The 23,937-nt window shown below is 35.5% G+C and overlaps 1 protein-coding gene across 5 annotated transcripts in view; it reads left to right on the top strand.

Moving 5' to 3' along the window:
* LOC102004253 (kinesin-associated protein 3) overlaps nt 1–23,937 on the top strand; it is a 170,370-nt gene that overhangs the window by 1,580 nt on the left and 144,853 nt on the right. Inside the window, exon 1 of one of the 5 annotated variants that reach the window (XM_005398165.2) lies at nt 15,021–15,271. The exons of 3 other annotated variants lie outside the window; for them this stretch is intronic. In XM_005398165.2, coding sequence (XP_005398222.1) covers nt 15,240–15,271 — 32 coding nt within the window. In that variant the 5' untranslated portion in view covers nt 15,021–15,239. Of the gene's footprint in view, nt 1–15,020; nt 15,272–15,644; nt 15,699–23,937 lie in introns of those variants that run through there. One more of the 5 variants, XM_005398168.2, reaches the window with a different exon arrangement.

Genomic DNA, 23,937 nt, shown 5'->3' with positions numbered 1-23,937 from the left:
GGCTTTTGCACTCAAACCTAATTCTCTGTTTCAAACTATTCACAATTACTTAAATACAATATATTTCATGTTTTTGTGTCTTGCCTATTACACTGGCTTTCCTTAGAACATCCCCATTATGTTCTCTGTTAAACAAATTGTTATTCTTCATTTTGGAGTACTGGCCTGAGCCTCTATGCCCTAGGATGAGATTACTCTCTCTTTTGGGCCAACATTCTACTTGTGCCATGCAGTAACTATGACATGAATCAATATATTCAGCAATTTTTATTTACATATCTGACAGGTTATGAGCCCCTTCATAGCAGCAGTTGCTATTGATTAATTTTTATGTGCCAAGCCCTGCAACTAGAAAACTAATGAAAATCCATAATATTTTACCTTTTCAATCACTCTTAATGGGAATTATAAACAAAATAATGTTCTTAAGATATAGGAGATACAGTAGAAGAACAGAGAAACCTAGAGCTTAGAAAAAAGATAATAGGAAAAATTTTGCCAAAAGGAATAAAGTTTTGTATGAACAGAAAGCTTTCCAAATCAATCCAGCCTAGCTCCTACAGCTCCAAAGCCTTCCAGAAACCACCCTTAGAATGTCAGCAGGGATTATTTGTGTTTAAACGAGTTCTGCCAGTTTGGTGCAGTGGTGGTGCACGTCTGTAATCCAAGACTCTGGGAAGGTAAGACAGGATGATCCCAAGTTCAGCCCAACTTGGGCAACTTAGATCTTATCACAAAATTAAAAAAATAAATAAATACTGGGGGTATAGTTCACTGCAAAGGTACTGGGGTCTATCCCCAGTACCACACACACACAAAACATCCTGTCACACTTGGTTTTACGCATCTTCATACTCCTTTTTACTTTTTGTTAAATTATAGATGTATGAGGTAGCAATCATTTTTGTCAATGCTTTTATTTATTTATTTTTATTTTTTATTTTTTGGTTTTTCTCCGGTACCAGGAACCAAACTCACAACCTCGCGCTTGCCAGGCAGGCGCTTTTGCCACTGAGCTAAATCCCCAGCCCCCTGTCAATGCTTTTAAACATTTCATGAAGGCCAATGCAGAATTCAAAACTGAGTTGATGAATTTAAGGATGAAGTTGAAGCAACAACCTCTGGTATTTTCATGTAATGCTGAAGTCTATAAAACTTTTGGAAAATATTAACTCATTTTCTCCTCACCACCATCTTTCACAGTGTAGATACAAAAATTTTCTAAATGAAGTATACACAGTGATTGAGTGACTTTCCAAAGTGAAATGGGCAGTAATTAATAAATAATAAGTAAGTGGTAATAAATTAACTAGATTTTCAAACAACTAACTGCTTCAGTTGATACCAGTTTCTGCCATTTGTATGATAATCACCTAGCATAAATTTATGTATACTGTCTTGTTCAACATTACAATAACTTTAGAACATATAGACCATAATTACCCCTATTTCACACATAAGAAAACTGAGGCATACACAGTTTAACTTAACTTTCCTGTGGTGAAAGAGTAAATCAGTGGTGGATCTGGTACTCTAATCCAGTTTTTACTTCAGCATTCAGGTTTCTTAACCACTCTACTGTACAAAGTGTTCCAAGTGCTGAGTAACACTAATATTCTGGGTCACACATCCCATCCCATCCTATCCTTTGGGGAAGGGAATGGGATGGAAATACAAACTAGTACAGATAAAATTACAAAAGACTAATGATAGCTTCTCCCTTCTTCTTTCTAGTTCTTTATATATCCTAGATATTAGTCCTTTGCTGAGTAACTGGCAAAAAAATTTTCCTGTTCGGTAGGTTGTCTCTTCACTCTGTTGGTTGCATTCTTTGCTTGTACAGAAGCTTTTTCTTTTTTTCTCTCTCTCTCTTTTTTTTGACATAGGTTCTCGCTATCTAGTTTAAGCTGGACTTCAACTCACTATGTAGTTCAGGCTGGCTTCAAACATGAGACAATCCTTCTGCCTCCAACTCCAAAGTGTTGGGATTTCAGGCATGCACCACCACATCTGGCCCAAGCTTTTAGATTTGATATAATCTCATTTTTTGATTCTTAATGTTATTTCTTGTCCAACTGGAGTTTCTATTCACAAAGTCCTTACCTGTGCCTATATCTTTAAGAGTTTTACCTATTTTATCTTCTAGCACACTGTGTTTCTGTTTTAATATTTAGATCTTTGATCCATTTTTACTTTAGTTTAGTACATGATGAGAGATGTAGGTCCAGATTCAGTTTTCTACATGTGGATAACCAGTTTTCTAAGCACCATTTGCTTTTTATCCTTCCTACAATGTATACATTTCACCTCTGTGTCAAAGATTAGATGGCTGCCTGTGTCTGGGCTTGTTTTTGCATCCTCTGTGCTGTTTCATTGATCCACACGTCTGTTTCTGCACCAGCACCGTACTGTTTTTATCATTGTAGCTTTGTAATATAACTTAAATTCTGGGATTGTGATAGCTCCTACTTTACTCTTGTTGCCCAGGATTGCTTTTGCAGCTGTTAGTTTTTCAATCATTGCAGATTGGTAATATAACTTGAAATACAGGACTGTGGCACCTCTTGCTTTGCTCTTATTATCCAGGGTTGTGTTTGCTATGCAGGGCCCCTTCTAATTCAATATTATTTTTAGGATTATTTTTTGTAGTTCTGTGAGATATAGGGTAGGTGTGTTGATTGAATTTCATTAAATGAATATATCAGTTTTGGTAGTATGGCCATATGACAATATTGGTTCTGCCTACCCAGGAATGGGGAATAACTTTCAATTTTCTGATGTCCTCTTTGACCTCCTTTTTCAGAGTTCTATACTTTTAATTTTATATATGTTCCACTTCTTTAGGTTAATTCCTAAGTAGTTAATTTTTCTTGAAGGAATGATAAGTGATATTGTTTTCCTAACTTCTTTCTCAGTTAGTTCATTATTGTATAGGAACACTACAGACTTTTGTGTGTTGATAAGTTACCCTGCTACATTGCTATATTTGTTTATCAGAGTTCTAGGAGTATTGTGGTGAAAGTGGGGGGCTCTTTTATTTAAAGGAGCATGTTGTCTGTGAATAGTGATAGTTTGACTTCTTTCCTATATGTATCACATGCATTTTTTTCTCTTGCCTGATTGCTCTGGCTAATATTTTGAGTGCTGCATTAAACAGAAGTAGTGATAGTAGATATTTTGTCTTATTACTTATTTTAGTAGGAAAGCTTTCATTTTTTTCACATTTAATATGAAGTTTGTAGTAGATTTGTCAAAAATGAGTTTTCTCCAATTGAGATAATGTCCTTCTATCCCTATTTTCTTCAACGTTTTTATTATGAAAGATGGTTAAGTTTTGTCAAAGGGTTTTTCCACATTTATTGAGGTGATCATATGATTTTTGTCCTTGCTTTATTGATATGCATATTGAACCAACCTTGCATCCTTGAGATAAAGACTATTTTGGTCAAATCTTTTTGATGATTTGTTACCATTTGTCAGTATCTTGTGCAGGATTTTTACATCTATGTTCACTAAAGAGATTGGCCTGTAGTTTTCTCCAACTCACTTAATTGTTTTAAAAAGTTATAATAGATCTTTTAATCATCATGTCTTCAAATTTATACTCCCAAATTGTGTACAATGTTAAAAGTCTTTTGTACTTTTACATAACTTATAGAATTAACTTGTCAATTTCAACAAAAAATCTTGCTTGTATTTGATTGGAATTGCATAGTATCTATAGATAAATTGGGAGAAAGTGATACTGTAACAATAATGTGTTATCTCATGTATAAACATGACACACTTTTGCATTTCTCGAGTCCTTCTCAATTTCTCTTAGTATTGTTTCACAGTATGTGGTGTACAGGTCTTAGCATTTTTTTGGTATACTTATTTCTATATATTTTTTGCTTTCAGGTGCTACTATGAGTGGGATTTTTCAATTTGATTTTCCAATTAGTCATTATTTGTGTAAGTCAATTTTTGTGTCATGACCCTGTATCCTCTGAAGTTACTGGATATTAGTTCTACTAAATTTTTAATAGACTCAAAATTCCTCATATGGTGGATTATGTCGTCAGTCAATCAATAGATTTACTTCTTTCTTTCCAATTTGTATCTTTTTTTCTCTTCATAATCAAACTTCCTAGGGCCTCTAGGAAAATACTGAAGCAAAGTAATGAGAGCAGACTTTTATTTCATTTCATTTTATTTTCTATTTTTTTTGCTTTGCCCCAATTTTGGAGAAAAAGTATCTGATTATTCTCATTAATATGAAGTTTTTTGTATATACTTTTTCTTTTGATAAGAATGTTTAACATAATCAGGAATGGTGGCATATGTCTATAATTCCAGTACTCTGGGAGGCTGAGGCTGAGCTTGAAGACTGCAAGGTCAAGCCTAGCCTGGATAGCTTAGCAAGACCTTGTCATAAAATAAAATTAAATATTTGGAGGTATCTCATTGTATAGGCTCTGGGTTCAAAAGTAAATATTTAACTTGTTACCTATTTTTTAAAATTTTTAAGTGTGCAATACAGTATTGTTAATTATAGGTACAATGTTGTACAACAAATCTAAAAAACTTAATCATTTTGTGTAAATAAAATTTCATACTCACAGAATGGCAGCTATTTTCCCATTTCCTATTCTACTCTTTGCTTCTACGGGGCTCACAAATTTAGATTTTGACACCTCCTGTAAGGAGAATCATGCAGTATTTGTTTTTAACTACCTCAAGGAAAATATTAGCCAGAGCAATCAGGCAAGAGAAAAAAATGCATGTGATACATATAGGAAAGAAGTCAAACTATCACTATTAGCAGACAACATGTTCTCAAGATTCACCCTTGTTGACATGTGTGCAGGACTACCCTCTTTTTAAAGACTAAATAATATTCTGCTATGAATACATACACACACACACACACACACACACACATTTTCTTTTTCCATCTGTTGATGGACATTTGACATTTAGGTTATTCCAACCTCTTGGCTATTGTGAATAATGTGTCAGACATAGCAGTCCAAATATCTGTCAGAAATCCTAATCTCAAATTTGTTGGATAAATACTCAGAAGTAGATCATGGAGTCCATATTTTAATCCTTGAAGAATTTCCACACTTTTTTTGTATAAGAGCTACACCATTGTACATTTCCATCCACATTGAAGTGTTTCCTGTATATTATACACTCATAACTCTTGTTTTTTCTCTTTCTTTTATATAGGCATCCTAATAGAGCTGAGGCAGTGTCAACTTTAGTTTTGATTTACATTTCCTAGTGGTTAGTGATGCTAAGCATCTTTATTGTGTATTTGTATTTTTTGGAGGAAACATCTGTTTAAATCCTCTGCCCATTTTTAAATTATTGAATTGTATGAGTTTCTTATATGGTTTAGGTATTAACTCTTCAGATAATATGGTTTTCAAATGTTTTCTACAATTCCATAAACTGTCTTTCCAGTCTGTGGTTTACTTTTACTACGTAAAACCTTTCAGTTTGAAGTCATTCCATTTGTCTAATGTTTCCTTTTTGCCTATTCTTTTGTCCTATTCTCGAAATCATTGCCAAGGCTAATGTCCTGAGGTTTTTCCTCTGTTTTGTTTTAGAAATTTTATAGTTTTAGGTCTTATGTTTAAGTACTTAATATACTTTGAATGTTTTTGTGTGTATATATGAACCTCATTTCATTTTGAGTGTAGAGCTATACAGCTTTTCTAACTATATTTTAAAGAAACTGTTGTTTTTCAATTGTTCATTCTTGACACACTGTGAAAGTTCATTTGACCTTAAATGAATGGATTAAAAAACCACAATCTTACCATACGTTGTGTATTAGGGATTGACTTTAGGCTTAAGGAACACACACAGACCTAAAGTGAAGTGATGGAAAATGTATCCCATATAATGGTAATCAAGAAAAAAAAAGCAAAGGGAGATATATTTATATCACACATAATATACTTTATGTCAAAGCCTGCCAGTAGAAACAATGAAAGACATTATGTAGTTCACCAGGAAAATATAACAATTATAAATACCTGTACCTAACATCAGAAAATATACAGCAAATACTGACAAAATTGAGGAAAGAAATAGTAACATAATAATAGTAAAGACTGTAATACCCATCTTTCAATAATAGATAGAACAACCAGTCAGAAAATCAGTTAAGAAGCAGCTGGCTTAGATAACACTATAAATTAAGCAGACATAACTGATAAATAGAACATAAATTCAATAGCAGCAGGATATATTCTTCTCAAGTGCATTTGGAAGATATTCCAGGACAATCACCTATTAGAATAAAAAAGTTTTGACAAACTAAAGAAAATCAAAACCATACAAAGTATCTTTTCTGGTCTTTTTTTTTTTTTTTTTTTTTGGTACCAAAAATTAAACTCACAACCTCATGCTTGCCATGAGGCTCTGTGCCGCTGAGCTATATTCTCCGCCCTCAAAGTATCTTTTCTGAGCATGATGGGATGAAAGTAGAAGTGAATTGATGAAGAAAAACTAAAAAATTCATAAATATGTGGCAATTTAGCAACATACTCTTGAATTATTATTGGACCAAAGAAGAAATCAAAAGGGAAATGAGAAAATACTCTGAGATAAATGAGGACAAAAAACAAAGATACTTAAAGATTCATCAGGGGAAATGTTTATAATGATACATTAAAAAGATTACAGCAACCCAACTGCACACTTCAAGAAACTAGAAAAAAGAGGGCAAACTAAATCCAAAGTTAGCAGCACCAAAGAAAGAGAAATGTTAGAAGAGAAATAAGCAAAGCAAAGTATAGAAAAATAATAGAAAATGAAAGGCTTTTTTAAAAAAAATGCTAAACAAAACTGACACATCTTTATGCTAAGAAAAAGAGCTCAAAATAAAATGCAAAAGGAGACATTACAACTGCTGCCAACAAAATTAAAAGGATCAAGCAACTACTCTGAAGTATATGTCAACAAATTGGATCATCTAGAAGAGATTATTAAATTCCTAGAAACATACAGTTTACCAGTGTAGAATCATGAAAATCTGAACAACCACAACTAGCAAGGAGACTGAATCTCAGCAGAATCAAAAATTCCCAATGAAAAAAGTCATATTGTCTCATAAGTAATTTCTACCCACTATTTAGAAATAATTAAAACCAATCCTGTCCATCTCTTTCAAAAAAAGAAACTGGAAGAGGAAAGACTCAGTTTATTCAGTGAGGCCAGAATTGCATTGGTACTAAACCCAGACAAGGACACTACCAAAAAAGAAAACTGTAGGCCAGTATTCCTCATGACCATAGTTGGAAAAATACTACCAAACTAAACTGAACAGCATTCTAAAAGGTCATACACTGTGACCATTTGGAATTTTATCCCTGCATTATGGAATGTGAGCATGGTCCAACATATGACTGAAAGACAAAACCCATATTGATCTCAATGTTGCTTATTTCAGTAACTGCAGAAAAATCCTTTTGCAAAGTATAACATCCTTTTATGCTAAAATCTCAATAAACTAAGAATAGCAGGAAATTAACTTAATAGAGGCCATATGTAAAAAGCTGCAGCAAATATTACATCAAATAGTGAAAAAACTTTTTCTCTAAGAAGAGGAACAAAAAACTATACTCTTACCACTTCTATTTGGGTAGTAGGGGAAGCAAAGCCAGAGAAATTAGGCAAGAAAGAGATGAACTAAGCATCCAAATCAGAAAGATTATCTCTGTTTGTAGATAACATGATTTTATCTGTAGAAAATTCTAGATATACATGCACACACACACATACATACCTGTTGGGACTCATAAATTTAGTAAATCGAAGGATACAAAGGCAACATATAAAATCAGCTACATTTCTATACAGTATCAATGAACTTTTGAAGAGATTACAAAAAGTCTCTTTAAAATAGCATTACATAGAACACAATACTTATAAATAAACTTAACCAAGGAAGTAAAGACCTGCATGCTAAAAATCATAATATTGATGAGAGAATTTAAACAAAACATAAATATGTGGAAAGACGTCCCTAATTCTTGAGTTGGAAGTCTCCATATGCTAGAATCTCCATATTATCCAAATCAACTCACAGATTCAATGCTGTCTTTATCAAAATCCACTGACATTAAAGTTCATAGAGAACCACAAAACATCCCCAAATAGCCAAAGCAATCTTAACAAAGGAGAAAGATTGGAGGTATCACATTTTCTGACTTTAAACTGTATTACAAAAGTAGGTAAGTAAGACAGTATTACAACTCTCACAAAGTCTGACACATAAATCAGTGGGATGGAATAGAGAGCCTAGAAATAACTGCACATAGATACTTTCAACTGGATTAAAGAAGTCACTTTCTAGTTTTAGTTTGCTGAGAGTTTTTTTAAATAATGAGTTCTTCCATACATTTTCCTCTATTGAGATGCTTATACAGTTTTTACTTTCATAATGTTAATAAAGCAAATGAAGTTATGAGACTTTCATTTCTTAAATTAATCTTGAGTTCCTGGAATTAAACCCATCTGGCCTTGAGGTAGTATTCTTTTTATGTATTTTGAGTTTAATTTGTAAATACTCTTTCAAAGATGTTTACATACATATTTACTATTTGTCTTAGGTTTTAGTTTCTAATATTGTATGTGTATATGTATGTGTGTGTTTGTGTGTTTGTGGTGGTACCTGAAATTTACCCAAGGCCTTCACACTAAGCTACAACCCCAGTGTCCCCCTCCTTTATTTTCGAGACAAAGTCTTGCTAAGTCACTAATTTGCCCATGTTGGGCTCAAACTTGCAATTTTCTTGCCTCAGCCTCCTACAGTGCTGTGATTACAGGCATGTGCCATTAAACCAACTTGCTTATTATATCTTTATCTGATTATGATATCCAGGTAATGCTGACATTTCAAAATTATTAAACATTTTCCATTCCCTATTTTCAGAAAGACTATTTAAATTGACATTGTTTCTTAAATAGTGGAATTCTTTAATGAAGCTACCTGTGTCTGCAGTGTTGTTCATGGGAAAGAATATAATTATTCAATTTCTGTAAAAGATACAAACCTTTAAATTTTTCTGTTTGTCTCTGTTTAGTAATATATATCTTTCAAGGTATTTGCTCATTAAGTTGTTAGATTCATTGGTATAAAGTTGTTAACAATATCTCTTTATCATTTTTATACCTGTAGAATCTGAGCAACGTACTCTCTCATTTCAGATCAATAATTTGTCTCTATTTCTACTTACTTGTCTATCTGTTGCTGTATCCCTACTTGGTTTGGTCAGTCTGACAAAAACATAAATGATGAACAAAAAGCTTGAACAGATACTTCAGCAAAAATGGTTTACAAATCATCATTCAACACCTAAAAACGGACATGTACCACTAATCATGGAACAGCAATAAAAATCAAGTGAGATACCCCTGAACATGCATTGAAATGACTAAACTGACAGCTTTTAAAACCAAATGATACCAAGCACCGATAAAGATTGATCTGCGCATGAATATGTGTGCGCACGCACACACACACACAGGTTATTGGCAGAAATCCAAACTGATACAACCACTTTGACAGTTTTGTACAGAACCGTTCATATATTAACCACCCTTCTGAGCTACCCTACACTAGGGTTCTCCAGAAGTAAATAAAACTGGTGCACAAAACACCTGTCTATAAATGTTTACAGCAGTTTTATTGATAGTTTCTAAAAGGTAAGAACAACCCAAACTCCATTCAACTGCTGAATGAGTAAACTGTGGTAAATCTATGCAATGGACACTACCAAACATTAGAAAAAGAATAAATTACTGAAAAAGAAAACATAGATTGCCCTTATATGCCTTATGCCATGTGAAAGAAATCAGACGCAAAAGGCTACACACATGTTGCTATATTTAGATGACGTTCTGGAAAAGGCAAAATTATAGATACAGAAGTATCATTATTTTCCAGAGTATGAACCTGGGGGTGTAGCAACACAAAGGAATTTTAAAGGATAGTCTGCTTTATACTTTGATTGTTCAGGTAATGACGTGATTTCTGAGTTTTTAAGTTTCAAAGAACTGTATACCAAGAATAATCATTTTATTGTAAGTAAATTATGCTGAATTTAAAATAAATCACAATCTAATCTTTACAGTCTGCTTTTTTAACTCGGTATGAAGGCTATGTGTATTTCTACCTCATTAATTTCTTTGTGCATAAAATGGTATTTTTTTTTCATAAAACGGTATTATGTAAATGTGTCTAACCACTAACCTGTGAAAATATTTAGGAATTTTTTTTAGCTTTTCTTTTTTTTTTTTTACAATGCACAATACTGCTCTAGTAATTGTTGAACAAAACTCATTGTGCTCTATATTAGTTACAGCTCTCCAGAAGAACAGAATAAAATATATTCTACAAGAGGGTTTAGTATACAGGCTTATAAGATCAGAGGTGAGAGGGTCCACCAAGGCCATCTGTATGCTGGAGAGCCAGAAGGTCCAGTAGCTGCTCAGCACAAGAAGCTGCAAGCCCCATAACAGGAGGGATCAAAAATGCAGGATGAGTCCTAGAGTGAGGCCTGGAAGCTCCCTGTAGAGCCTCTGATGTGAGTCCAAATCAAAAGGCTGACGAAACTGGAGTCTGATGTCCACAAACAATGCAAAAGCAAAAGCAAAAAACAAACCTGCTCAAGCAGAATAGAGCATTTCAAACATGCTCCAAAGCCAGGCACAGTGGTGCATTCCTGTATGACCAGTACTGCAGAAGGTTGAGGCAGGATGGGTAATCTAGTGACTTAGTAAGACATTATCTCAAAATAAAATGTAAAAACTGGCTGGGGATGTAGCTCAATGTGAAGGCCATGTGTTCATTCCCCAGGACCCAACAACCAAACAACCAAACAACAAACATAACATGGGCCAAATTTTTCCCCTTTTATTCCATCTAGGTTACAAGCCCAAAATCAGGGTGGGTCTTCCCATCTCACTTTTCTGGCCTATATGCCAGTTATCTCTGGAAAAAGCCCACAGACACATTTAGATTCATGCCTTCCTAATCTACTAGGTATTTCTTAACCAGTCCAGCTGACATACCACGATTAACATTCACATGCACATATGCTAGAATTTTCTGAGGTGTAGAATTGCTGAGATTTATACCTGCTTGTTTAACTTTACTAAATACTCCAAGACATTTTATCCTCAAATGTACAACCATTTTATCCTTAAGTGTACAACCAGTGTACACTTAACTGAAATGTTTATTAAATAATTTTCAAAGCTCCACATTCTCACCAGCATCTAGTATTGTCAAACTTATTTCTTAGCACCCTGGTTACTGCTGAGGTTGAAAATCTTTTCATATTTTGTTTTTTCTTGCAATTCCTACTTTCTCTGTTTCTTTTCTGCCCATTTCCCATTGTGTTGTCTTTTTTTGTTCGTGTTTTGATTTTTTGGAATAGGGTGTTGTTATGTAGTTCAGGCTGGCCTCAAACTCACTATCCTTTCACTCAGCCTCCTCCTGAGTGATGGGATTATAGGCATGTGCCACTATGCCCAATTCAAGCCTTTCTTTTTGAATCACAGAAGATCAGAAAATAATATTAAACTTTTGTAGTTTTTATGTAATGCAAATAGTTTATACAATTTTTGACTCATTTTTTCACTTTATTGTGTTTTTGATAAAAAAGCTATTTATTTTAATGTGGAGCATTTATCAATATTTTATTTTGTATATTTTCTGTATCTTGTTTTTAGAATGAGTTCTTTTTTTTGTTTGTTTTTTTTCTGGTACCGGGAACTGAACTCATGACCTTGCGCTTGCCAGGCAGGCGCTTTTGCTGCTGAGCTAAATCCCCAGCCCCTAGAATGAGTTCTTAACTAAAAGTCATAAAGGTAGTTCTATTTGCTCCTCAGTATTGTTAAATTCTGTTTTTGCACATTTAAATGTATTTAGTATAGAATTTTCATAGATGGCGTGAAGTCTATTAAATCTCTCTGGTCTAATTTTTACATATACATAACCAATTGTTCCATAACTATTTTTGAAATAATTTTTTAAACAATGCTCTAAAAATTCACTTTTGTCATATTTCAAGATAACAAATATACATGGGTCTTTTTCTCTTTTTTGTTCCATTGGTATTCTATTCCTGTACCAATACCATAGTTTACAATTATTATTTATGATATATATCAAAATCCAACTGAGTATTCCTTTCATTCTTTAGAGTCATCTCCTTTATTTGGTATTGGATGTCAGATGTAACAGTGTGGTTAAATCCAGGTTAATTTTTGGCAAGAATATTTCATAGGTACTATTTCTCATATGTTTCCTACCACATATGCTGTTAATGTCACTGCTAATGCTACTAAGATTGCTTGTTTGTTAAAAAGGTTGACAGCCAGATTTCCACATTGAAAAATAACATTTCTTTCCTTTTATCAAGTAATCTGTGAAAATTATCCAGTAATCTATGGGTTAAAACTTTGCCATATTTTAAAGAATTTTAGAATAAATCGAATAGGTTTAGTTGAGTTTATTATTTGTTGGTGTTTGCAAAGTAGTACCTATCTTTTTTTTTTTTCTATTACTAGTAGGAATTTTCTGTGAAAACCTTTCCCTTGGCAAAAGGAGATGAATTATACCTTCTTTCCAAAAGGACTGACTAAAATACCTAAATTTTCCTTCAACTGCTAATATCAAGAATTTCGTTAGGAATCAGGAATTTAAGGTAGTGGTTTGCTTTGGGGAAAAGGTGTGTTTTCCCCTTGTTTCACCATCCTTTTAAAGTATCATTATGAATTCCAATTTTTATTTATTTGATGTGTTAAATCAAGCAAGTGATAATTCCTTTTGATATTCAAATTATCTCAGATTGACTAGCATTATTTTTTTTTTTCACAATCTCACTAGTCTTTGAGTATTTCCTTACTTTCAGGAATAAAATGTTCTGGTCTCATCTTGTGCATTTCCTGTCCCAGACTGACAGTTTATCTTCTCCAGTTCAACCTTCTTTCAGTTTATCTGCTTGTTTCACTGGTGTTCAGTTCTCTCTTCCTTTTTGCCTGCTGGGCATTTCCTCCAGGTTTTTCATAGTTGCAGCTGTTTTTTGAAGCTCAGGTTCAAATATTTTCAACATCAAATATTTATTCACTGCCAACTCTTGTTACAGAAATTCAGGATACAGAATATTATTTGTGCTCAAGAAGATTACACTGCAAGAATTTTTACATAGCTATGCATTTTAATGTGTATTTTTATCTTCTGGCTTTAGCTACTGTGCAGGTTTAAAAGTAACTGAACCTGTTATAATACTTTAAAGGGTCTCATGAATGATAATATGTAAATTTTTTAAACATTTTGCGGAATGAATATTTGAGAAAAACATGGAAAATAGGAAGTCCAGGTCAAAAAGAATTGCATTATTCCAGATATAAAGTGGTTTGATTAGCAGGCAGAAGGTAGAATATAGAAGAAAAGTTGGTTTGCAGGAATGTCTTGAAGGAGAATACGATTGAATTTTCTAACAGTTTAATAAAAAGACATGATACAGAGGTAGTCAAAGTTGGCTTGGAATTTCTTCCCTGTAGACTGAAAGAATGACTATAACATTGATAGAAATAATATAGCAAGTGTGAATGGGTGACCATAAACATGAGATATTTTGGAGGATACTGACTGTACCTCTCTATATAATATTCCATACAGAATACGAACATGGTATAAAGGACAAGCAATAATATATGAGTGCATTTGAAGGAGGCAGAGTACCTGCATACACTGCTCCAGGTAACTGAAACTGTAGGACTAGACCGAATTAAATAAGTGACAATTTAGACGTGAAGAGAGATAGCTGCTTTTCTCTGTATCCTTAAAGTCTGATTTGGCATTTGGCACAATGCCAACCCTCAATTTATCCATTAAAAGGACATTGCTTGAATATGATAGCTGAGCCTGTCTAAATCTTAAAGCGGAGGACAAGTTCATCATATTGGCTTATGCCTGTAATCCTGGTGCTCTGAGAGGCTAAGGCAAAAGGATACAAGTTCCAGCACAGCCTGGGCAATTTAGTGAGACCTTGTCTCAAAATAAAAATTCTTTTAAAAAGCTGGGGATGCAGCTCAGTGCTGAGGTCCTGCGTTCAATCCCCAGTGCCACAAAAAGAAAGAAACAAACAAACAGCCATTCTTCCCTCTGCCCTCCATTGATAACAACAGCCTACCTCAGAAGAAACAATTCTAAAAGTACTTGAGTGGAGGATAGTGAAGGAATTGGAATTTATAGAGGTGCTTCTTGGGGGAAGGGACGGCAGGAGTGTATTTTTAACTTCCAGGTATGCCTACAAACCAGTTTCTCTTCCCTATTCTGCCTTCTGCCTGCTAATCACTTTATATCTGTAATGCTGCAGTTCTTTCCGTGCTAGGCTTCCTACTTTCTTTTCTTTTTCTTTTTCTTTTTTTTTTTTTTTTCTTTTTGAGACAGGGTCTCACTATACAGTTCAGGCTGGCCTCGAACTCACTTTGTAGCCCAGGCTGGCCTCGAACTCGCAAAGATCCTCTTGCCTCAGCCTCCTGAGTGCTGGGATTACAGGCTTGCACCACCATGCCCGGCAAGGACTTCCTATTTTATGTTTTCTCAAATATTCATTCTTTAAAGTGATACAGAATTGAACTTCTGGAAATGACATATCTGCCGCCTTCAAAGTTGACACCATACGCATTTTGCGTGTCAGATTATCTCCACAAAGTATAGCTTCACAGCCCATACCTTTCCCATAGTGCTCCATTTTTTAGTTAAAAATTTACGGATTCCCGCTCTCCTCTTCAAATTAAGCACCTTAAATTCCAATTTGGCCGACTGTTACTGCCCTTTCTATTCCCATCCTCAAGGGGGCAGTGTCCAGAGAGCAGCTCTTTGATTTGAACACAGAAATTCAGAACACCCAAACCTTCCTGCGCTTCTCCGGGGCGAGCGCCAGAATAGTCACAGAGCCCAAGGCCTCCGACTACGCCTGCGCATCCGGGTTCTGTGGCTCGGGCGCATGCGCCTCAGGAGGGCCGGGCTGAAGCCCCTGGGGCGTTCCGTGAGGCAGTTGGGGAGCATTGCTGTGGGAGGAGCCACAGCCTCACCGTGGAAACCACAGCGCCGCCGCTGCCCCGCCTCGCCAGCCTCTGGAGTGTGGTCGCCTAGGGTGAGGGTGCCTGACCCCAGTCCCTGAGAGTAGCCGGCCGGCCTCTCAGCCTCCGTCGCCGCCGCCATGCAAGGGGAGGACGCCAGATACCTCAAAAGGTGACGCCCAGGCTCTGCCCTGTCTCCCGGCCGTCCCTGGGCCCAGGTGTGCCCGGTGGCTGCGAGACGTCACCGGCCAGCGCTAGCGTCGGGCGCTGGGAGCCAGGAGAGAAGCCCCGGGAGGAGGTGGGGGTGCGAGGTCCGGAGACCCTCCTGCCTCGGTGGCAGACAGCGCGCGGTCTTTGCTCCTCCGTCCCTGCGGGGCGAGGGCCTCGCGCTGTTTCCCCCGTAGATAAATCCCGCAGGGTCACGGGGCGCACTGTGCTCAGGTTGGGGTTCACAGCCCTCCCCCCGCCCCGGGTTCTGAAATGATGAGGATGAGAGAGCCTGTGGCTTTTTCTTGCGGAAGGCTGTCTTGACTGAGATGTTGCTGTCCAGCTGTGTCTGCTTTTTAGGTCCCTTCACCCATTTGACTGTCACGTGTAAGGTAATATGTATAGCAGGTTCATAATTTTATGAAGGGCTTGGCATGGACCAGCCGGGTTTGAATATTTGTGATATCAGTTATTTTTTATTTTTATTGATACGACTTTGCAGTACATGATTCCTTTCATCGTGGGGAGTTGGTGCATGTGCAGAACACATCTCAATTCTTTTCACGTCTCCTTCCCCTCTCCCTCTCCTGCCCTCCATCTCCTGGTTCTCCTCTCATTCCTTTTCCGATTCATCTTTAATTTGAAATCTATTGTCTTTGACTTGTGTCGAAGCTAAGATCATCCCTGATTAAAAAATAATAATAATTTTAAAAAGATACCTCTCATCAGACCAAATTAACTATGATCCACTAAAAATTGTTTTTGGATTCTCTGTGTTTAGTTAAGTTTGTTATATATTCAATAAATATCCTGTTTATTTTTACTTAAATAAATATACAAAAGCCGTATATATTCTTTTTGGACTTCATCTGAAAATGGGACACATATTATCTTTTGAAAGATATGAGGAAAAAAGTGTGAAAATACAGTTAGAAGATACAACGTGCGTGTTAAGAGGTGGCATGACTTTAAGTCATAATACATTTTTATTGGGTATGGTTTTCCTGGCTTGGCAGTATTCTCATCACACAGAAAAATTTTCTAAGCATTAATGGACTCTAAAAGGGATTCAGACCGTTGTAAAATAAACTGAACTGATTTTGAAAGACAGAAATGTAAATTGCCTGACTTTTTTATTGTATGTAAATATTTATCTGAAACTAGACAATAGCCAAGCGTTATTAATAAAGATTTTTAATAGGAATATATAATCATGATGTATTTTTCTCACTGATCTTTCAAGTCACTTAGTTAAAATTTTTTTGACAAAAGGTTTCCAACTGTAAATTCAAGATTGTTCTACAGCAAAATTCTGCTATTATTACATTTACTGATTTTCATGTATTATAGTTATTTCAGAGGTAGTTTTTTCTTTGAATTGTTTTACTAATGTGGTTCCTGAGGCATTCTGGGACTGGTAATTCTCAGCCTTTGATTACCATTAGACCAATCTAGTATCTAGAGTACCTAGCATACAAAAAGTAAATGTAAACCCATCACTGTGGTATTTGGATTAAAGTAATGCCAGAATCTGGAAAGGTTAAAAAATACATTTCTTAATTTTATCCAATTTTGACAAAATAAAGTTACATTACCAGCTTTCAGATATATATATCTATCATGTTCATACAGGCATGATTTGTTATTTGTGGCAGGGTCTTCCATTTTAATTACTGGTTCTTCAGTAGTGATTACATATGTTTCTTAGCAATATTTTTACTTTCATATTTTGTTTTTGACAAGATAGCAGTATGTCAATCTGACCATCACTCTAGTTTTGATTAATTTCAATGCTTTTATTGTAGCTGCTATCACTGAATAATGCCTGGTCTATATGTATGTAGTATTTATCTATATTTACATGAAACAAATTATAGAATCAGAAATAGTTTAATTTTTTGTTGTTGTTCTGCTACTAGATAATGTTTTGATTTGGTACCCCTGAATGAATACCAAATAGGTAATACATGCCACATTGTTCTGGTCACTGAGGAAACAACTAAACAGATACAGTTCATGTCCTCAAGTGAGGTACATGGACAAGTAAATAGGCAGTTCCATGAGATAGTAAATTTTTTTTTTTTTTGCTTCTTAAAATTCTCTAAGGGCTTTCCATTCATTTGAGTTAGAGCACCTGTCTTTTTTACTACATCTTAGCTCCTCTCCAACCCTAATATTTTAGCCTTACAGAAGTAACTACTAGTTTTTCCCCAGGTCTGGGAATTGAACCCAAGTCCTTGGCACTGGACTTCATCCCCAGTCCTTGCATTTTGTATTTTGAAGCAGGGTCTCCCTAAATTGGGCTTCAACTTGTAATCTTCCTGCCTTAGCCTCCCAGAGTGCTGGGATTATAGGCATGCTCCACCATGTCTTGCTCAAGTAACTTTTTTTGTTTTCCTGTATGTTTTAGTGTTTGGTTCCTATATCCTTTCCTCTTTGTCTGGAACTTGCTCTGTTCTTCACCCAGTGTCCTTTCTGTTTTAGTTTAATTCACTTTTCCCAGAAGGCCTCCCTTTCCTACCCCACAGTCTGATAAATCTAGATTCTCAAGATTCTTCATATTTGGTTTCCTCCACTCTTAATACTTTATTGTTTTGAATTTCCTTCTGGTTCTTGAACTTCGTAAGGTTGAGGTGTACTGTGTGTCTTGCTTTGTGTTTATTCCGAGCTCTGTGCCTGGAACATAGGTTATTAAATGAAGTTAGAAGGAGACCAGAAACTAATATGAGACAAATCATTATAGGACTTATGAACTGTACTGTAGAATTGAAATTTGTTATAAACATCTTGTGGAACCACTGAACAGTTTTAAGAATGAATGACATTCATTCAGTAATTCAGTAGTTGAGATCTTGCTCTGTAAAAGTCAATCAGCCAAGTGGTAAAGCATGCCCTTAGAGGTAATTCGTATTATAGGGCATTAGGATGTGACTTTTGTGTCAAAATTTTTCACATCATATAATCAATGTCCATTTGTGTTGTTGCATTCCTTTCTATTGCTAAATAATAGTTCATTGTGTGGCTGTACCACATTTTGTTTATATAACTCGTCTGTATATAGACTTTGGGTTGCTTCTCTATGTTGGCTATTGGGAATTTTGCTATGAACAGTATGAGTTTTTGTTTGAACACTTATTTTTATCTTTTGGTATATACCTAGACATGGAATTACTGCATCGTATAGTAATTCTATATTCAGCTTCTTCAAAACTATTGACATGTTTTTCAGTGCCAGCACCTTTTACAGTCTAACCAACAATGTGTGCACCAGTACCTATTACTGTCGGTTTTTATTTGTTTTATAATTATGGGCATTCTAGCTGATATAAAATGGTATCTTACTTTGATTTTGATGTGCACTTCCCTAATTATTAATTACATTGACCTTCTTTTCTTGTGCTTCTTGGCCATTTTTTTGTTTGTTTGTTTGTTTTGGTTTTTTTGGTTTTTCTCCGGTACCAGGAACTGAACTCACGATCTTGCGCTTGCCAGGCAGGCGCTTTTGCCGCTGAGCTAAATCCCCAGCCCCCTTGGCCATTTATTTTTATTCTTTAGGAGAAAAATAGGTTTTTTATATATTCTAGATATTAAGCCCTTATCAGATATATAATTTGCAGATGTATTCTGTTCTCTGGATTGTTTTTTGATTGTCCTGAACATCTCCTTTCATATATGTGTGTGTGTGTATATATATATATATATATATATATATATCCTTTCATATATATATGAAATATTATAGTATAAATATTATGTATTATTATATTGTAAGAATTAAACAAATGAAAATATTTAATATGATAGTGATCTTCAGATTCAATACAACCCTATCAAATCCCAAGAGTTTTTTTGCAGAAATGTAAAGCCAACTCTGATATCTATACTTTGGGTCCACAGAAGAAACTCTAAATAGCTACAACAATCAACAACAAAGTTGAAGAACTCACAGTTCTCAAGTTCAAAACTCATTCAAATTCACTCAACTTCAAAATTTATGTATATTTTAATGTAAATACATATATGTGTGTGTGTATATATATGTGTGTGTTTTAACATTTTGGTGAAGTCCACTTTATTTTCCCTTTAATTGCTCTTGCAGTGGCATTATTTCAGAAACCATTACTCTTAATACAAATTCATGAAGTCATATCCTTATGATTTCATTTTAAGTCTTAAATTTATGTCTTTTATCCATTTTGAGTTATTACATATGGTATGTGTTAACGGTCCAACTTCATCCTTTTACATGTGAATATCAAGTTTTCCTAACCCCATTTACTAGAGATTATTCTTTTCCTCCATTACTGATTTGACCATCCTGGTTGACCATAGATGTAAGGGTTTATTCCTGGACTCTCAATTTTATTCCATTTACCTGTATTTCTATATTTGTGCTAGTACCTCATTGTTTGGCTTACTAAACCCTTGTAGTGAATTTTGAAGTTGAGAATTGTGAGTCCTTCAACTTTGTTGTTGATTCTTGTAGCTTTTTAGGGTTCCTTCTGTGGACCCTAAGTATGGATTTTAGAGTTGGCTTTTCCATTTCTGCAAAAATGCTCTTGAGACTTCAACAGGGCTGTATTGAATCTGAAGAGCACTACCATATTAATATTGTCTTTTCATTTATTTAATTCTTATCAATTTAAACAATTTTAAAGTTTTCAGTATATAACAACTCCTTTTACTTCTAAGTATTTTATTTTTCATGATGCTATTGTAATGAAATTGTTTTCTTAATTCTTCAGATTTCTCATTGCTGGCATATGAAAATACAGTTGCTTTTTAATATGCTGATTGGTTTGGCAGCTTTCCTGAATTTGTTCATTAGTTCTTCACAGTTATTTTGTGGACTTTTAAGAATACTCTCCATAAAAAATTGTGTTATCTACAGATAGAGATAACTTCATGTTTTTCCTTCCTAATCTCATTGCCACTCCCCTCGCTGTGCCTTATAGCTTAGGTGTTATCTTTTAGCACTTTGTTGACTAAAAGTGGTAAAAGTGGGTATCTTTCTCTTATTCCTAATTTTAGGAGAAAGTTTCATTCTTTCACCAGTGAACATTATTTTAGCTATAGATTTTTCATACATGCATTTTATTGTGGTGGGGAAATTTTCTTCTATTCCTCACTTATTGAATGCTTTTATCATGAAAGGGTGTTGGGTTTTTTTCAGGGTGTGGTTTTTCTGCATCAGTTGCAATAATCATATACTATACTTCCTTCATTCTGTAAATGTGGTATCTTATATTGGTGTATTTCCCCTCTTTACATTCTTTGGGTAAATCCCCTGATTGTGGTGTGTAGTCATCTAATATGCTGCTAGATTCTAGTTGCTGTTATGTTGAGGATATTTGTATCTGTATGCATTGGCCTGTAGATTTTTTAATAGCATCTTTGTGTTATGATTTGGTTCTAAAGTGTCCCCCCCAGAGGCCATGGGCTGAAAGTCTTGGTTGCCAGCTCATGGTCTTTTGGTAATTGGTTGAGTCATGAGGGCTCTGACTTAATCAGTGGATTCCTCCGTTGATGGATTCATAACTTGTTGGCAATATTAGAAGGTGATAGAAACTCAGAAGGTGGGTCTTGTTAAAGAGAATGTGTCATAGGGTGTGCCTTTGGGAGCTGTATCTTTTCCCCAGCCTCATCCTTTCTTAAGCTTGCTCTCTTGCCCCCTCACACCCTCAGCTGCCATGAAGTGTAGCAGTTTTACTTCACTGCACACTCCCCACTGTGATGTTATACTTCAGGCCTGGCCCAGAGATGATGGAGCCAAATGACCATGGACTGAAACCTCTGAAACCATGAACCAAAATGAATCTTCCTCATTTAAGTTTGTTTTCTCATGTATTTTGTCATAGTGCCAGACAGCTAACATACTTTGCCTCATTTTGGTATCAAGATAATGATGACCTCATGTAGTAAATAAATCCAGTCCCTGGCCCTTAAAAGACACATGTCTATTTCATTGTGCAAAGTACGTTTAGTCCATCAGTCTTAATAGTTTTTGCTGAAAAGGTTAAGTACAAAATCTGAGACTCCAAGCAGTCTTAGCTGTGGTTTCTTATAAAACTCAAAAAGAACATTAAACACTTCCAACATACAATGGTGTGGGATAAATCTCCCATTACAAAGGGGGTGAGATAGGAGGACCAATGCAAGACTGAAATCTAGCAGGCCAACAATAAGTCTTGTAGCTCAGTGTCCAGTAAACAGGACAAGTTGTGGTGAGATGAGAGCTCCAAAGAGCTTAGGTGGCTCTACCCCTATGACATTGTCAGTTGCAGTGCTTATGGCCTCTCTTGAAGTGACCACTCACTGCCTATGGTTTTTCTTAGCAGACATTCATGTTCTTGGCATCCGCAGCTTCCTGATTATCTCTACTCTACTTTCAGTTTCACTCAGAGCTTCCCACATCATCCTCTCAAGGGTGAATTGCCTGGCCTCCCAAGCCTGCATGACTCCATAACTTTTGCATTCAGAATGCCTGTAAAACCAGCACCATGTATATGATGCCAAGGTCAGGTGTCAGTTCAAGTAGCAATCACAGGGCTTGTTGGGCCATGGCAGCAGAGGCTTCTGAGTGCCTGGATAGCTGAGTGCTGTGAAATACCAGGGAACCAGTTGCCTAGGCAGCCTTTCTGGAGCAGGCATCTCAGGGACTCTGAAATTAAAGTTTTAGTTTTCCACCCTTGAGCCTGTGAAAAATGGGGTCTTACTGATTCCACAGATGGCTTCAAGCCATCATTCCTATTGTACTGATACATAGTACAGTACTTGGATTTAAAAAATTTATTAGTGTATTTTTGTGATACATAGTGATTCTTCTTGGAGGATTGATACATAAACATGTAGAATCTTGATCATTTTACTTTTCCTGTCCCCACTGTTCTCCTCTCTACTTCCTCTAGAGTCCCTTCTGATCTTTTTACAGTCCACCTCTTAGTTTCTTAACATGTCTTTTATTTTGCTTTTTAATATATTTTGAGTCTCTCATACCATATTAGAGAAGCCATGTGATATTTAACCTATGTCTGAGTTGTTTTACTTAATGTTATGATCTCAAGGTCTATCTGTTTTCCTATGTAATGTTACTAATTTTTTCAGTAACCCTGGCCTCCTTTACCTCTGTTTTGCAGGTGCTTCCTTCTGATGAAACTGCAAACTTTTCACATCTGCTTGTTGCTCCTGAGTGTCATAGTACATCTGGCTGAAAAACAGCCAGCAGTATACATTGCACAGCCTGAATGTTGGGCTGATTTTCAGTGTCATCTGCCAGACTAATTAGTCCATCACCCTTAATCTCACTCTCCTACAGAATCTTACAATATGGGTAAAATGAAGAAAAATTTTCTGCCAGGGTATACCATACATGCCCTCTAATCCAACCACCAGTAGAGTCCTTGCTCCCAACTGAGAACTCGTTAGCCCCCAGATCTATCTTAATAACTGCTGTTGCTGGGACAAAACACCCAATACCCACAACTCAAAGGAGAGGTTTAGTTTGGCTCAACTTGAAGTCATGATCAGCTAGATTCAAGGCAGACATTGTGGGAAGGAATGGTTGAGGAAAGCTCTTCAACCCATAACAGCCACGAAGCAGAGAAAAAAGAAACTGGACAGGAGTATACTGTTCGTGTCACAGCCCCAGAGATCCACCTCCAACCATCTGTTACCTAACAGTACAGTACATTGAACTACTGAATTCATCCGTGGATGAATCCACTGATTAGTATCCCCATGATCCAGTTACCTTCCTGAGAATTTTGGGGAACATTTTAGATATAAACCATAACAGAGTTTAATTCTTGCTCTTTTTGCTAGTTCTTTAAGGTATAAAATTAGGTTATTAATTTGAAATCTTTTTTAAAGTAGGCATTTGTAGCTATAAATTTCCATTTAAGCACTACTTTTCTAGCATCTCATAATTTTTGATGTGTTGTTAATGCCTTGTGATTACAATTGTAATTTTTTGTTTGACCCACTAGATTTGTAGGTGAGAGTTGTTTAATTTCCACATATTTATGAAGTTTTTCTGGGTTTCTTATTATCAATTCTTGTTTCACTCACTTGTGGTTGGAGAAAATACTCTGTATAATTTCAGTCTTTTAAAATGTGTGGCTTGTTTAGTTGCATAACATAAGATCTATGTAAAAGAGTGTCCATTTACACTTGGAAAGAATATGTATTCGGTTTGGAGTTGGAATTCTTTTTTTGTAGGTCTAATTGGCTTGTATGTACTGTTCACATTCTTACACTATTCTTGGTTGTGTATGTAATTTTATCATTTAAAGTATGCTACCAGTGTCTCCAACCGTTATTACACAGCTGCTTATTTTTCCTTCTAGTTCTATTAGCTTTTGCTTCATATATTTTGGGGCTATCATTATGTTCATATGTTTGTAATTATTAGATCTTCTAGAGAAATTGATCCTTTCACCAATGTATACTGTTTGTTTCTCATAATACTTTTTAATTTAAAGTCTATTTTGTCTGCATGCATGGCTAGTCCATCTTTTTTTTTTGAAGGGTACTCATTGCATCACATATCTGTTTTCATTCTTTATTTTGAACCTATTTATGTCTTTGTGTCACATGTGAGTCTCTTATAGTCAGCATCTAGGTGGATAATTT

Source organism: Chinchilla lanigera, unplaced genomic scaffold (assembly GCF_000276665.1).
Source record: "Chinchilla lanigera isolate Chin_1 unplaced genomic scaffold, ChiLan1.0 scaffold00061, whole genome shotgun sequence".
NCBI classification, from domain to species: Eukaryota; Metazoa; Chordata; class Mammalia; order Rodentia; family Chinchillidae; genus Chinchilla; species Chinchilla lanigera.
Note: the sequence above shows the minus strand (reverse complement) of the source record. Positions and strands in the feature narration are given on the sequence as shown.